Here is a 14,427-nt window from a genome sequence, read left to right as displayed (position 1 = left end):
TAGAGTGGCTCTAAGAGCTGCTCTAATTAAAGCAATAGTCACCAACCAGTGGATCTTGATCCACCGGCAGATCTCGGAGCCTCTTTTGGTAGATCTCGGAACCTCTTGGAGTTGATCGGAGGCTGGGGTGGGGGGCTGAGTGCTTGCATGCCCGAGCGCCCATAGACTGACCTGCTAGGGAGGGAAGGGGCGGCTGTTAGATTGAGGCCCCAGCAGTGAACGACAGTACCACAGATGCGGGAGCAGGGGTAAGTTGAGTGGGGCCCCGGCCTGGTGGGACTTACCTGCTGGGATGGCCCACCCCCAAATAATTTTTTTATCCATCTGTTCCCCCTCACCACTTCCATCCCAACAGACTTACCTGCTGGGCGGCGGGGGGAAGAGGTGGCGCTGCATGGTAGATCTTGGGTTACTTTTAAATGCCAAAGGTGATCTCTTACTTAAAAAGGTTGGAGACCACTAAATTAAAGCAACCAGAACGTACTGTGCATCAGCATCCCTGTGTTTAAAAATGGCAGTGAGAGCACTTTAACTAAAGTTTGTTTGTTAAACACCCCTGCCGCCATTTTTAAGTGTGGAAACACTGATACATGAGATGCTGGAGTCTGCTGGAGCACAATAATTACCACACTCCAGCCGACTGGATTAAATCAAGCCTGCTTCGATGCACTCTAATTACAGTGCATTGAAGCAGCCTTGCTGCTCGTGTATAGGCGCTCCGTGAGCCCAGGGGTGTAAGCACATGCTGGTACGTACCTAGCTTTAGGTACTCCACCAGTTTGTCACACACCTAAAGAAGTCGCTACTTAAGCTCATGCACTTATGCTTTTGAGTTTACACCACTGAAGACCAGGGGGATCTGCGCATACACAGCCATGCTCCACACTGTTTCCCTGGCAAAAGCCAAATCAGGGTGTATGCCAACAAGGAATAAGAACAGCTACCGTCACAGCTCTAAAAACCCTGCAAAACTGCTGCCACCCTTTGGCATTCCAGCTTCCTGACCTGCTGGAGACACAGGCTGCTCTGCTGCTTACCTGGTAAGTGAGGGATGATCCTGTTCTCAATGCTGATGTCCCCAGATTCAATAGGGAACATTTCCTTCAAAGCTTTCTAAAGAGAGAGACAATTCAGGGTGTTAGACATATAGTTCACTCAGAATAACCAGAATGCAGGCATTCGGGCCCCTGCATATTTCTGCCTAGAGCTCCAGTGGAGGAAGTTGGTGGAAGAGACTCATGAATAGTTTTTTTCCTGTTACCCAAACTCAGCCTCTCCCTTTACGCCCACAAAAGGTCCGATTTGGCCGACCAATTTGATGGTTCCTAAAGAACTACCTACCTGATAGTGCTGAGGAATCAGGTGGTCACTATTCAGGGCCTGGTCCTGAGGGTGCTCAGCACCTATACAACTGGGCATCTAAAAAACGATCTGTTGGCACCATTGAAAGTTCAGCCTAAGTGACTGTGGAGCCTTAGTCTCGCTCTCCATAGTGAGACACACAGAGAACCAAAGTCCCATTGGCTTCTTGAAACACCGAGGTGCCTGAGCCCCCTTTGAAAACGGGCCTGAGACTTTCTTTATAGTGCTGCCCTTTATCACTTCTTTCTGGATTCCACTTGCAGATCAAGACAAAGAAATCATTAAAAAGCCCTGTGAGGAGCTGAGCACAATGGTGCCCTTAGGCAGGAGGAGAGGGAGAGAGAGAAAGAGAGAGATCACTGCCATCTGTTGCAGATGGGGCACTTTTGTACATGGTTTGATAAAACCACTGGCACACTGCAGTAGTTCATGGCCGTCATGTACAGATACTGAACTAGCAAAGCCAGGTTGCCAGAAAGCCTGTGAACAAGATACTTGACTCTCAGAGCAACCCTTACCCTACGGTACTTCCATTCTGACTTAGCTTCTCCTTCACTGAAGTAAAATGTGGCTAGAAAGATAGTAGGGCTGTGCGAAATTTCGCCAGCTGTTTTGATTCAACGCTGTTTCGACTCGTTTCAAGCTCAAAACAGCGAAATTGAATCAAAGTGAAGGGCTTCGAAACAGCCTCGAAACAAAAGGAGGCTAGTCGAAACATTTTGAAAGGTTTGAAACATTTCAAGTTTCGAAGCAGCCTGCAGGCAGGTGGTGGGAGACAGGGGAGAACCGGGGCTGCGCTCCCAGCGGCTCCGCAGCCCCATGTTGCTCAGCCAGGAGCACAGCCCCGGCTCTCCCCACCTCCCACTGCCAGGCTGCGGGAAGCTGATCACAGCTGGGCTCAGTTCCCTTCCCCAGCTCCTCAGTCCCAGGTGGCAGCACCCGGCTTCCCTTCCTCATCTGGCAGGCAGATTGGGGGCCTGCAGCCCCAGGAGGACTGGCACAGCAGCCCTCCTGGGGTTGCGGACTCCCAATCTGCCTGCCAGATGAGAGAGGCTGTTTCGAGTTTCCCCATTATAGCGAATGGGCGAAACGGCGAAACAGCCTTGAAACAGCCTCACTGTTTCAACAAAGCAAAACGGAATGGCGGTTTCAAATCAAAATGAAATTTGAAATGAAATGTGGTTCTGTCGAAACCTTGAAACTCAAGTAGAAATGGCACGGTGCCATTTCGCACAGCCTAAAAAGACAACCATTTCCACAGGCTTCTCCCTGGTGAACAGCAAACCCTGGCTCAGACAATGGTTAACCAAAGGAACAAAATCATGACAGCAAAGAAGGTTATTTAACTGGCCAATGCTGTTTTCAAGTGATATGTCTGAACCAGTCCATCCCTCTCCCCCACTGGACAAAGAAAGATTGGCTGGTCCAGACTGGCCTCTGAAAGCTCAGAGCTTTGTCCTGTGATTTAGAAAACATATGTGCAATGCCCTCTCCCACCCCATGCCCTAGCCCTGCAGCCAAAGCTTAGGCATTCTGATACCTGTCCCAAGAGCACTGGCAGTCTGGCCTTAAATTTTCCCTTTTAAGTCCTCTCAACCCCCTTCCCACCCCCTTAAGCAGACTGTCAGCACACATAAAAAAAAAAAAAAAAAAAAAAAAAAATCAGGCAGGTGCTGGAGACAGCTCAGAACCACCAAGGCAAACCAAGCCGTTACTTACATGAAATTCGTATATCTCAGTAAATTTCCGATAGACGAGTTTTTCAGTCAGATCCTGCCATTTCACCAGGAACATGTAAACCTAAAGGACAAACACACCAGAAGTCAAGCTTTGTGCTGTGTTCTGTGGGATCCCGGTTTGGACCACTGCTTCTGGCCCATGTTCCCAGGGATGCCACATACTTTTGATGGCTATAGTTTTCAGATGCTCCGAGCATTTCCCTCTGCAACCTAGTCCCAAACCCATGTCAGAAGTGACAGCCACACTTCTCGCCTCACATTTGATTCCCTAAGCGTGTGCCTTACAGTATCCTAATACAATTTGGCACCAAGGGTCAGTCTTCTATAAGCAGAGAAATTCAGCAGTTACTGTGCTGGGCTCATTCCATGCCTTTCCCACATCACCAAGGTGCCAGTCTGCACTCCCCTAAACACCCCTATGCTTTCTTCACCATCACCCTTACTCAGAGGATTTTCCCCTGAATTGATCAGGGAATCTATTCCCATCCCTCTTTCACTTCTTTTCCCAAGCCCATAATTCAGCTGAGGGGCAGCGCAGAGAGTCAATATTTATCTGAATCAGAGAAGTTACAAGTAGCAGGTATATATAGGAATTGTATCCCAAAAGGTCAAAACACCCCATTTGAGCTCCAAGAAGATTTTTTTCCCCCAAGGCAAACCATTCAAAATGAAAATTGAAACTTCTTTTACTTCTCTTTTTGCTGAAAACCTGAAATCTCAGTCAGCCTTGAACTCCTTGCAAACCGTATTCTGATATCAGACACGCTGCATCTCCCCCAAACTGGTGCTGACTACTGTAAGCAGAGAGAGAGAGACTAACGAGGTAGAGGCAGAAAGAAAACAGCAATCCAGAAACATGTAAGAAATGAAAGGGGGAGAGGCACAAGCTTTGCATCTTCAGTACTTGCAAGTTACTAGTTTGCAGCAGAAGCATGGGCAACATTTTAAAACTAGCAGTGATCAGGAACCACCAGATTCCCTTCTGGTCTCAACCCAAGTGCAGTTGCCCCTTACAAGGCCCAGGATCTGGCTAGCAACTGAGATCTGGACACTCGCCCAAAGTCCTTGCCTGTTCAGAGCTGGTAGAGACATTTCAAGCCCCCGGCAACCTGCTGTCTCCTAAGAACTGCTATTTACTGGATCAGACCGTAGGTCTGTCTTGCCCAGTACCCTGTATCACACGATGGCAGAGTAGTCCTGATAAGGAGGATGAATGGGATACCACCAAGGTTTTTTCCACTGTTCCTCTCCCACCTGCAGCCCTCAACATTTAAGGTCTAGGAAGCTCTGATTCGGAGGCTGTCTCCCTAACTCACATGCTCAATAGCTACTGATCCCCCTTTCCTCCGAGGATCTGTCAGATCCTTTTTTTGACTCTGTCTGAACTGTCAGCTTCCACCACATTCAGCGGCAACAAGTTCCATGCTTTAATTACGCGCCATGTGGAGAACTTCTTTTTGTTAGTTTTCAACTTACTACTTATGAGTTTCATTTTATGACCCCTAGTTCTTGGATTGTGAGAATAACTTATTTCTCTTCACCATTTAGTGTTTTACAAACCCTTATCATGTCCTCCCTCAAGCATCTCTTCTAAACTGAATAGACCTAGCCCCTTTAGTCTCTCCCTGATCATCTTTGTTGCCCTCCTGCTACAGGGTCTCTCCCAGACTGATGCTTCCTGAAGTTCTCAAGCTCTTATTTAAAATTTCAGGCTGAAGTAAAGCCAAGGGCACTCGGATAGCTGCTTTTCACCTCCTGAGGAAGGCTGTCCTAACAAAACAAAATACACAGGAAAAAAAAAAAAAAAACTTCTCTAGTGACCAGTCTGCAGTATGGTGCCTCTGGGTACTTACATAGTGCTGGCTGGGGAAGAACCTTTTCTCGAAGCCCAACAGCTCAATGTGTCGGATGTACGTATCCCCCATGGCCGTGGCTGGGCACCCGTCCTGAACTTGAGTCTGGCTGTTGAGATAAGCTGGGTCTCTCACTGCTTGCCCAAAGGATCTCTGCCACCTTGTCTTTCTCCGCCTGTGCTTCTTTTTATCCCCTCTGAAAAGAGGAAGTTAAAGTGCTTTGCCACCTGTGGCTTTGTTTCTTTTTTTTCTTTTTTTTTTTTGCCTTGCTGCTTCCTGCTCCAAGCCCTTGGACCAGGAACCAAATCCTCTTTCCTCCTCTCTGACCCTCAAAGGCCTGCAGTTACCATAAGGAGGAGGATGGTGATGGAGGGGACCTTTGTGGTAGGAAGAAACAGGAGTCAGATCTACTCTGCAGATGCTGCTTCCTAGGAAAGGATCCAGGAAATCATCAGACGTTTCCAAAGAAAAAAAAAAAACTAAGCAGCTGTTTCCAAACAGTACAGAGGGAGTCCAGAGCTGTCACTTTGCTCCATCTCCTTAGCCAGAGAAACCAGCAGGAAAGAAGCCAGGCAACAGGCTACTTAAGTATCCTGCTTCAGACATCAAGTAGCATCAGGGAAAAGCACAAAGAACATGTGGATGGACACATGGGCTCTCCGGTCCACAGTGGAAATTCCCTGCGAAGCTGCACAGTTTGGATCATTCCTAAGAGCTGAGAAAAACGGTTGGTAGGGAATCATTTATGCAGCATTTAATTTTTTTTTTTCCTGTTGGCAAACTGTTCCTGAGGAGTTTACACTTTTCTGGCGCAAGCAGCCGTTTGCTGAATAATTCTGCTGCTGGCAGACGGCAAGCGTGTGGAATGAGAAGTTCTCTTTTTGTCACCCGTGTCCCCTCTGCGGTTGTGGATGCATCTGCTCTGCACGCCAGAGGATTTCCTTTAGACCCTCCCTGACCTTGCACAACACAAGCCTCTCGGGGAGGATGCACCACATCTAACATGCAGGACTGAAGCCAGCAAAGGCGGCAGGGGATCCTGATTCAGTTACTTGCAGTGCCGCTAACGTGCCCCTGAAGTCCCTTGAGCCCTGAGTTCAGGGAGAGGGATGAACTCCATATGGAAAGCTACTAAGAGGGAGCGAGTGCCCCCGGGCCTCAAACCCTTCCCACACACCCCTGCCCAGACCTGAATCTCATCCTTGGCACCCCTTACCCAGGAAGCTCAGAGCTGAGACAAAGGGCAATTCTTTGGGCTCTTTCCCTGTCAAGTAACCTCCACTCTACAGCATATCCAAGCAAGGTAACATGGGCACCTGCATTGCCCAGCTGGCAAAGGGTAGACTGTGTGCCTCACTAGGGAGTCAATACTAAGAGCACAGGGAGCACAAACACTTTCAATTAAGTCTTTCTTCCCCAGCAGTCTCTCTGCCTTTCTCCTCTTCCTCATCCTCCAACTCTCACACCCGACTGTCTCAGCTGCACACACCGCTCAGCTTTACCCCAGCTTGTTCAGAGCCCTCCCAACCTGTTGGCTCCCCATAACTCATTTCAAACACCAGTGGTCAATCCTTTATCAGAGCCAAACACATGCCATTTTATAGTCATAGATGGACAAGCTGTACTCCCCAGCCTTTTAAGCCACTTCTCCAGCTTAGATCTTCGGGCTGAATCCACTTCTACAGAAGTGCTTTGGCTGTTCATTGTGAGCACTTTTCAGACAACAATCAAAATGCCCAGTGACTCAGTGAGTTTTCAGTGGGCATGTTGGTCACAAGGTGTGTTGCCAATCCCAGATGGGACAAACATATTGCTTACCAGCAAAGTCCCGATACAACTGTGTAGATTTCCAGGGTAAGTCTGCAAATACTTTCAGGCAGGTTTAAAGCTCACCACTTCTGCACATATCCCTGCCTGTTCCTAAGGCATCGATGGCTACAGTCAGATGGGTAGCAAATTGGCTCGATGGTCGAACCCAGAGAGTGGTGGACGGGTCATTTTCAACCAGGAGGGATGTGGGCAGGGGGGGTTCCCCAAGGCTCAGTCCTCAGGCCTGTGCTATTCAACATCTTTATCAGTGACTTGGAGGTGAGTGTGGAAAGCACGCTGTCCAAATTTGCTGATGACACAAAGATGTGGGGTGAGGTGGGCATGCTGGAGGGGAGGGACAGAATCCACCTAGATCTAGACAGGTTACAGGGGTGGGCAGATGAGGATCGGATGCAATTCAACACAGACAAGCGCACGGTGCTGCACCTGGGCAGAAGGAACCTGCAACACACCTATAGGCTGGGGAACGCCCTTCTCAACAAACACAGCGGCTGAAAGGTTCATCCTGGAGTCAACAATGACTTCAAGATACACGAGCTGCCAATGTGAGGAAGTGGTCAGGAAGGCTAACCACACCTTGTCGTGCATCCACAGATGCATCACAAGCAGGTCCAGCAACATCATCCTCCCCCTCTATGCGGCGCTGGTCAGGCCGCAGTTGGAGTACTGCATCCAGTTCTGGGCGCCGCACTTCAGGAGGGACGTGGCTAGCACTGAGAGGGTCCAGAGGAGGGTCACTCACATGGTCAGGAGGCAGTAGGGCAGGCCCTATGAAGACAGACTAAAGGGCCTGAATCTATTCAGCCTACACAAGAGAAGACTGAGAGGGGATCTGGTGGCCACCTACAACTCACCAGGGGAGACCAAAGAAAAATAGGTGAGGCTCTGTTCCACCGGGCACCACCTGGGACAACAAGGAATAACAGCCGCAAATTGATTGAGAGCAGGTTCAGGCTTGATATCAGGAGGCATTACTTTATGGTCAGGCTCTGGAATGGGCTCCCAAGGGAGGTGGTGCTCTCCCCTACCTTGGGGGTCTTCAAGACAAGGCTGGATGGATATTTGGCTGGGGTGTTATGATCCCAGCACTCATTCCTGTCCAGGGCAAGAGGTCAGACTTGATGATCTGTTCAGGTCCCTTCCGACCCTAGAAACGATGAAACTAAGTCCGTGGCCACAGCTCAGCCTAAAGAGAGTTTACCAAGTCACAAGGTGTTTTTCAAACCATTTGGCAAGGCACAACCCAGCACCCGCCAGTCAGGGGCAAGGCTCTGTCAACTTCAGTGGCTGCAGAATGAAGCCAGTTCTGTCAGCTTTTAAAAATCTCACCCTCAGATCCTATGGTGAGTTTGGATTGGACCTGGGTTATCCTTGCTGGGCATGTCTACACATGCATTAATGCGCTTTTACTAATTTGCATTAAATTCAGTACCTCCAATATGAGGTACTAAATTAATACACTAACACACAGTACTCCAAGCACATACTTTTATAGTGACATTTTATGCACAGTAGCCTATTTTATTGTGCATTAGCATATTAACATGGCTTTTTACACACCATTTTAATGTGCAATCAAATAGATTACTGCATATTACAGCGCACATGTAGATCTGCCCTCTGAGAAGGGAGTTGCCAGAGTGCCTGTTCAGAACCTGCACTCCGTTGTCCTGTGTCATGTACAAACTGGCATGTTTTCACCAAAATCATAGGCAGAAGTGCAGCTATCCCAGCACAAATACTCTCAGAACGGAAACGTGAAGCGCAAATTCTCCTACAAAGGCTGCAAGTGGATTCAGATTTATATAGTCAAATGCAAAATATAAAGGGCGGCTTCTCCACTGGGCCTACTGGGGTCTCTGCCCCATGCAAAGCAATGGACCCAAATGTCCCAAAGGTCTTGCATTTGCACTGTGAGGTTTAGCTGCAGAGGTGACCTTTGAGGCTGTAAGCTCCTTGGGGCAACAGCTGACATTTACTACAAGCCTGACTCCCATTTTACACTAAGACCTACCCCCCTTACATCAGCCTTAGTTTAAATGAGAATCAACAGCCACATCTTTGTACAACTCCTACCAGAGTCAGATCCCAGCTTGGGTCTGAGCACTACAAACACTAAAGAATTATGCAACAGAACAGAAAACATGCTACATGATCACCACAGCCTGTGTGAATGATCATAAGACATGACCACATTTGCAAATGAAAAGTAAACTTGGGAGCAGCCAAGTGGTTTGCGGAACTAAGTTATTTTCAGGCAATGTGCCTAGATTCGCGGTGTATTAGCAAATAGTTTTTCTCACTCTCCAGAAGCGGGCGCACTCATTGGCTTGGCAGGTGAGAGGCTACGAAAAATACATTGTTCCATCAATACCATAACAGATCCCAGTAAGTTTACGGCTTCCGAGGCCACGATGGGATGGGGCAACATGAAGGTTCAGTGGCACTCGTTCAAGGCTTTGCCACCGGTCCAGAAAACTGCTCTTCTAAATCCAATCCAGCTCATCAGACTCTCAATGCTGTCATTCCCCTTCAGGCTTTCCTTGATGGTAAATTAAAGCAATTAAGGAAATGCACAAAGTTACTGAATTTCAGTAACTAGCTCACTTCAATGGGTTTGGAGGGACTCTCAGCATAAACTGGCAAACCAAATTAAGCTCCCACCTGGGGAGAGCTCGAGTGTCCTCATACGGCCCAAAGCCACTGGGCACACGAGACCTCCCGAGCGTTCAGCTACCTCCTGAGCGTGCAGCTACCACAACACAAAGCTACGGGCTGTGCCCCCCTGCCCAGCTGCAGTCAAGAATTCCCTTTCCCCAACTCTATCCTCTGTGGTCACACATTTCATTTCTACTAAGAGCACTCACTAGGCACTTGGCCTAAGCCAAAACAGCGCTGACTTTGCTGGGAGCTGCATGGACATTTTTACATGTGATTTAGGATGCAGCACCGGGCACTTTAATTAGCCAGCCACACCAATTAAAAGTGCCTGCCCATCACATGCATCAGCATCCCTGCATGTCCCTACACTGACAAATTGGCGGTGAGGCACTTTGAACTAAAGCTCATCAAATGTGTTTCATTTCAAAGCACCCTGCTGCCACTTTTTCAGTGTGGTTAACACAGATACACAGGATGCGGGAGGATGCCAGAGTGTGTCATTTCCATGCTCCAGCAGACTCAACTGAATTTGCTCCAATGCGCAGGATTTCCAGCATGTCGGAGCAGACCCCACACACGTCTCCGTATGTCCAGCACCTCATCAGACTCCAGGGCACTAATGACAACAGGATCTTTTTCAACTCTCAGGAATTGCTTCTTCAGTTCTGCAGACCTTCCTGCCCTACATCCATGATTGTAACAAGGAAAAAGCATGTCAGCACATGTAGGACTGCACTGTTGCTTCCTGTGGCCTAATACAGACTGGGCATTGCACTGGAAAAGAAGGTACCTGCGGGACGCAGGTGTAACAGCTTTTCTGAAGTAATGTCCAAGCCAATGACTAGTGGAGTTTTACAACAGGGGCTGAAGTGACACATTTCCTGCTTTCAGAAGTAAACAAAAGACCCTGACAGCCTTTGTGCCAAAATGAGCATGTAAGGAGGGAACAGGGAGCTGAGAACAGGACAGTAAGAGCCCATGATAAGCACAGCACTGACAGGAGCAAATGCTTCCTGTCCCAGGAAGCTCACAGTCTGCATCCCAAACTGGCTGTGTAACAAGGGACTGGAGCAGACAAGGCAGGAGAAGTGAGTTGTATACATCTCCAGTAGTCTTTGCTGTCCAGCTGCCCAATGGACAAAGCAACCACTGGTCTCCTCCAGAAAGTCCCACAGCCTATTTTGTTCCTGCCTGCTAAGGTGCTCTGGAGCAAAAGGTGCAGGATGTCCCTCTGCCCAGCTCACCTCCATGTCCGCATTTTGCTTAAAGCAGGTTTGCATCCTGCAAGGTAAATTCACACAAAGCAGCTCTTGGCTTTCTCTTTCCCTGGGACAACGAAGCAGCATAGTCAGCAAGTCCTGCTGGGGGAAAGCCTAGGGAAAAAAATGCAGCCAGTCACCAAATGCCCTGGAGCTGCATCTCCGATTGCAGCATAAGGAAAAATAAACAGAAGCAAAAAAATGTCTCTATTGTTGTAACTTCTAAAAGCCCCTGGGAGTTTTACAAAGCCCTGCCACAGCATCCATAGTGGACCCAGGAGATGTCACGCATCTCCTTTAAAGCAACCAGGACTCACACAAAGAAAGGGGAACTGAGGGTGAGGGAACGGTTTGATATCAGCTCTGCGCAGTCATGGTATAAAAATGAGGACAATGAGAGTGTGAGGAGAGATAAGGGTTTGGCTGCTTTGTGTTTGCAAACATCACAGTAGCAAAGCCACAAGAGCTAGCTCTGCAGTATCTCAGCCCGGGGGGGGGTCCACGCATGTCAGACTAATCTAATGCACCGTAAAGCATCACTGCCTACACGTGCACAGCAATTACTGTGTGGTATATTAATCTAATGCACTGTTTTTTAGTACTTGTAGATACCAATTTGCTCCCGGTCAGCCTAGATAGCAGGGGGCCATGGAGGGTGTGGAGAGCTGCCCCAGTACAGCAGGAGCTGCCTGCCAGACTTATCCAGATTACTACGTAGTTGGGGGGCAGCTCCCCCTGCCGCCGTCTTGCCCTCTGGAGCTTGGGGCTAAGTCCCTGTGCCTCATCAGCCCTGAAAGCTGGCTCTCTGGGGAACCTGGAGCTCCCCGTGGCTGCTGCAGGGGTTCAGAGCAGGGCAGTAGCAGCCCTGGACTGGGTTGCTCCTGTCGGGTTCAATTTGGTCCCGATGGGGGCGCACGTTTAGACGTACACCAGGAAGTGCTTTAATGAGCCTGAATTTTCTGTGCCAAGTGAGTGCCAAGAAGCAAGCCAGCACCAGCACTGCATGGCACACCCAGTCACCTTGCTTTTAAGGGCAATCTTGCTCAAGTCTTTCCCTACCTTCATTTTGCTGACCCTTTAAGGGAGATAAGGTTCTTTGGGTAGATGTGATATCTTTTGGTAGACCAACTAAATCATTGGAAAAATTGTTCTTTGCAAGTTTTCAGGCACAAACACCCTTCTTCAGGCATAGGGAGAGTCTGCTGGTGTTTTCTGCATGCTCCTGGGTAGAATAGACACCAAAAATGCAAAACACAGGTCTGGGGTCATCAGATAGCAGGCAGGTTATAACGTACCATAAATCCAATGTCTATATTTAGTCCGTGGTTTTTTGTATCCAGTAGATTTATGAAGTTCTTAGGCTTGTCTACGAAAGGCGTTTTGAGAGAGAATGGTCGTCTTGTGAGAAGCGTGCACCCACAGGTATTTGCGTATTTTTGTCTTTGATAGATTTTTGTTGGTGTGCATTCATTCTGGTGCGCAGTTGTTCTTTGGTTTCCCCTACATATTTTCCATCAGGACAGTAAGTGCACCGGATGAGATGCATCACATTTCTGGAGGTGCAGGTATAAGATCCAGGAATGGTGATGGTTCTGTTGTGGGATGTAGTTATTGTGGGAGTGGTGGAGACGTGTTGGCAGGTTTTACATTTTTGTCCCTGCAACCCTAAAGCTAACCCTTTAAGGACATTTCCCCCGGGGTGGGAGGGGTGGCTGGGTCTAGTAACTGCAATACAGCTTTAGCCAGACTATCCATGCCTCCACTTCCTGTATGCTGCAAGAGAAGGGAAAGGGTCAGCTCCTTTAAAACACAGATAACACCCCACAGGGATGCCAGCAAGCTAGTAATATATACACTGGAGAAAAGTACTGTCAGGTTTGAGCACTGGGATGGAAAGCTGTTTTCAGAGGAGTTATTGCTATGGTCTGCCTGTACTACTCAGTGGCTGCATCTACATGCACAGTAGCCTAAATTACTGCACAGTGCAAGCACATGTCTACATATGCATGCCTGTACTGCACAGTAAATATGGTGACTTATGCTGACTTGAGCATAAATTTGATACCTGCATGATGCAGGTATCAAATTTACGCCCGATTAGTTACCGTGCACTAATGCACATTTAGGTGCCTTACTGGACGGTAACCTGGGGGCCCTCCCTGCTAGGTCTGCCCAGCCCCTGGGCTCCTGGCTGGCCACATCTCCTGGCTTCAACTCAGCACTAAAGGTCGTCCCAAGTGCTGGCAGCTGGCTCTGGCTTCAACTTGCAACTAAAGTTAGTCCCAAGGGCTGGCAGTCATGTGGCTGGAGGCTGGAACTCCCCAGTGACCACCGGGGCACATGGCAGGCTGCTCTGACCTCAGACTAAATAGAGTCCCAGGTCACCTGCTTGTGTAGATGCTGGCCTATTCCTGCTTACTGCACAGTAAATGCAAGCCAACATGTATGCACATGTAGACATGCCCGGTATTTTAATGAATGGCTTGGGTGATATCAAGAAGGCACTTGCTTAATTGGCAGATGTTATCAGGCTGGGAAGGATTGTGAAAGTCAAAATTAGCGTTCAAAATGATTTTGACAAATCGAAGAAATGATCCAATATAAACAGGCTGCAATTCAGTGAGGTTAAGTAAAGAGTGCTGTATTTAGGCATGAATAATTAACTGCACCAATACAGTGTGGGGAATGACTGGCCAAGCAGTGGGTCTGCAAAAAAAAAAAAAAAAAGGCTCTAGGGGAACATAGTGGATCACAAAGCAAACGTGTCAGCAATGTCAGCCTTGCAGAAAAAAGCCAACCCGAGATGTGTAAGCAAGAGTACTATATATAAGACATATGAAGCAATCCTTCCACTCGGCTAGTTCTAGGAGCCCCTCCACGGGAACAGAGCTGGGACATTACATTTTAAGAAGGACGTAGAGGGCTCAGAGGACAGCAGCAAATGAACAAGCATCTAGATGTGACCTCTGAGAACAGATTGTAAGAACTGGGTTCATTTAATCTAGAGAAGAGGCAGGAGTATCCTAATCAGTCTTCAAACATGTAAAAGGCTTATTCCAATTAAGAACGTTACAAACTTTTCTGCGTCTCCTACGGATAAAACAAAAAGCAACAGGCTTAAATTGCAGCAAGAGACATTTAGGGTGGATACAGGGACGAGCTCTCTTTAAGGCATGCCTTGAGCAAATTCGATTTCCATTTCTCTCTCTCTGGGTGGACTGGTAGAGAAAAACTGAAGGAAACTACAAACCACATGCAGTTTGCTGCTGTCACATTGTTTGCACATGGCCCTCAAGGGACAAAGATTAGGACTTTCCCTCTTCTCTTCCTCTAAGGAACATCCCCATTTACAAATCTCATGAGCTCAGGGGCCTTTCTTATCAACATGGGCACAAGGCTGAGACACCAAGAATAGATCTCTACCTCTTACCCTGCCTTGCTTTTCTCTAAACAGTTACAGTGCTCTACCTGTGGAAAGATTGTCAGAGAAAAAGGTGTTGGATTCAAAGAGAGAAACTGTCCAAGCTCTTTGCTTGCTTTGTATAATATTGTATTGTTTTGTCATAAAGGCAAATTTGAGTCATTTTAGCCCCGCAGCCATCAGTCCAGCATCAGAGCTTTGTAAGAACCCAAGTGCAAATAAGTGAAGCTGTCCGATTCACCATGAGAAATGTGAGCACTATAAACAAGCAGCCTGGCCTGATGCAAGACCTGAGGTTCAGG

General features: G+C 48.1%; 1 protein-coding gene and 1 long non-coding RNA gene across 2 annotated transcripts in view; one reads left to right on the top strand and one right to left on the bottom strand.

Moving 5' to 3' along the window:
• NCF1 (neutrophil cytosolic factor 1) overlaps positions 1 to 6,752 on the bottom strand; it is a 23,156-nt gene extending 16,404 nt beyond the window's left edge. The window contains exons 1-3 of the mRNA XM_019545480.1: positions 4,955 to 6,752; positions 3,082 to 3,162; positions 1,038 to 1,113 (exon numbers count right to left, since the gene is read on the bottom strand). Of these exons, the coding sequence (XP_019401025.1) occupies positions 1,038 to 1,113; positions 3,082 to 3,162; positions 4,955 to 5,026 (229 nt within the window). The 5' untranslated portion in view covers positions 5,027 to 6,752. The remainder of the gene's footprint in view (positions 1 to 1,037; positions 1,114 to 3,081; positions 3,163 to 4,954) is intronic.
• Positions 6,753 to 10,542: 3,790 nt separating this feature from the next.
• The window catches only part of LOC109317045, a 19,108-nt gene continuing 15,223 nt past the window's right edge, over positions 10,543 to 14,427 (top strand). The window contains exons 1-2 of the long non-coding RNA XR_002102960.1: positions 10,543 to 10,553; positions 13,406 to 13,408. This is a non-coding gene — a long non-coding RNA (uncharacterized LOC109317045). The remainder of the gene's footprint in view (positions 10,554 to 13,405; positions 13,409 to 14,427) is intronic.

The sequence above is a fragment of the Crocodylus porosus genome, unplaced genomic scaffold (genome assembly GCF_001723895.1).
Source record: "Crocodylus porosus isolate Cpor-Errol unplaced genomic scaffold, CroPor_comp1, whole genome shotgun sequence".
NCBI classification, from domain to species: domain Eukaryota; kingdom Metazoa; phylum Chordata; order Crocodylia; family Crocodylidae; genus Crocodylus; species Crocodylus porosus.
The sequence above is the reverse complement of the archived record's forward strand: the minus strand, read 5'-3'. Positions and strand labels throughout refer to the sequence as shown.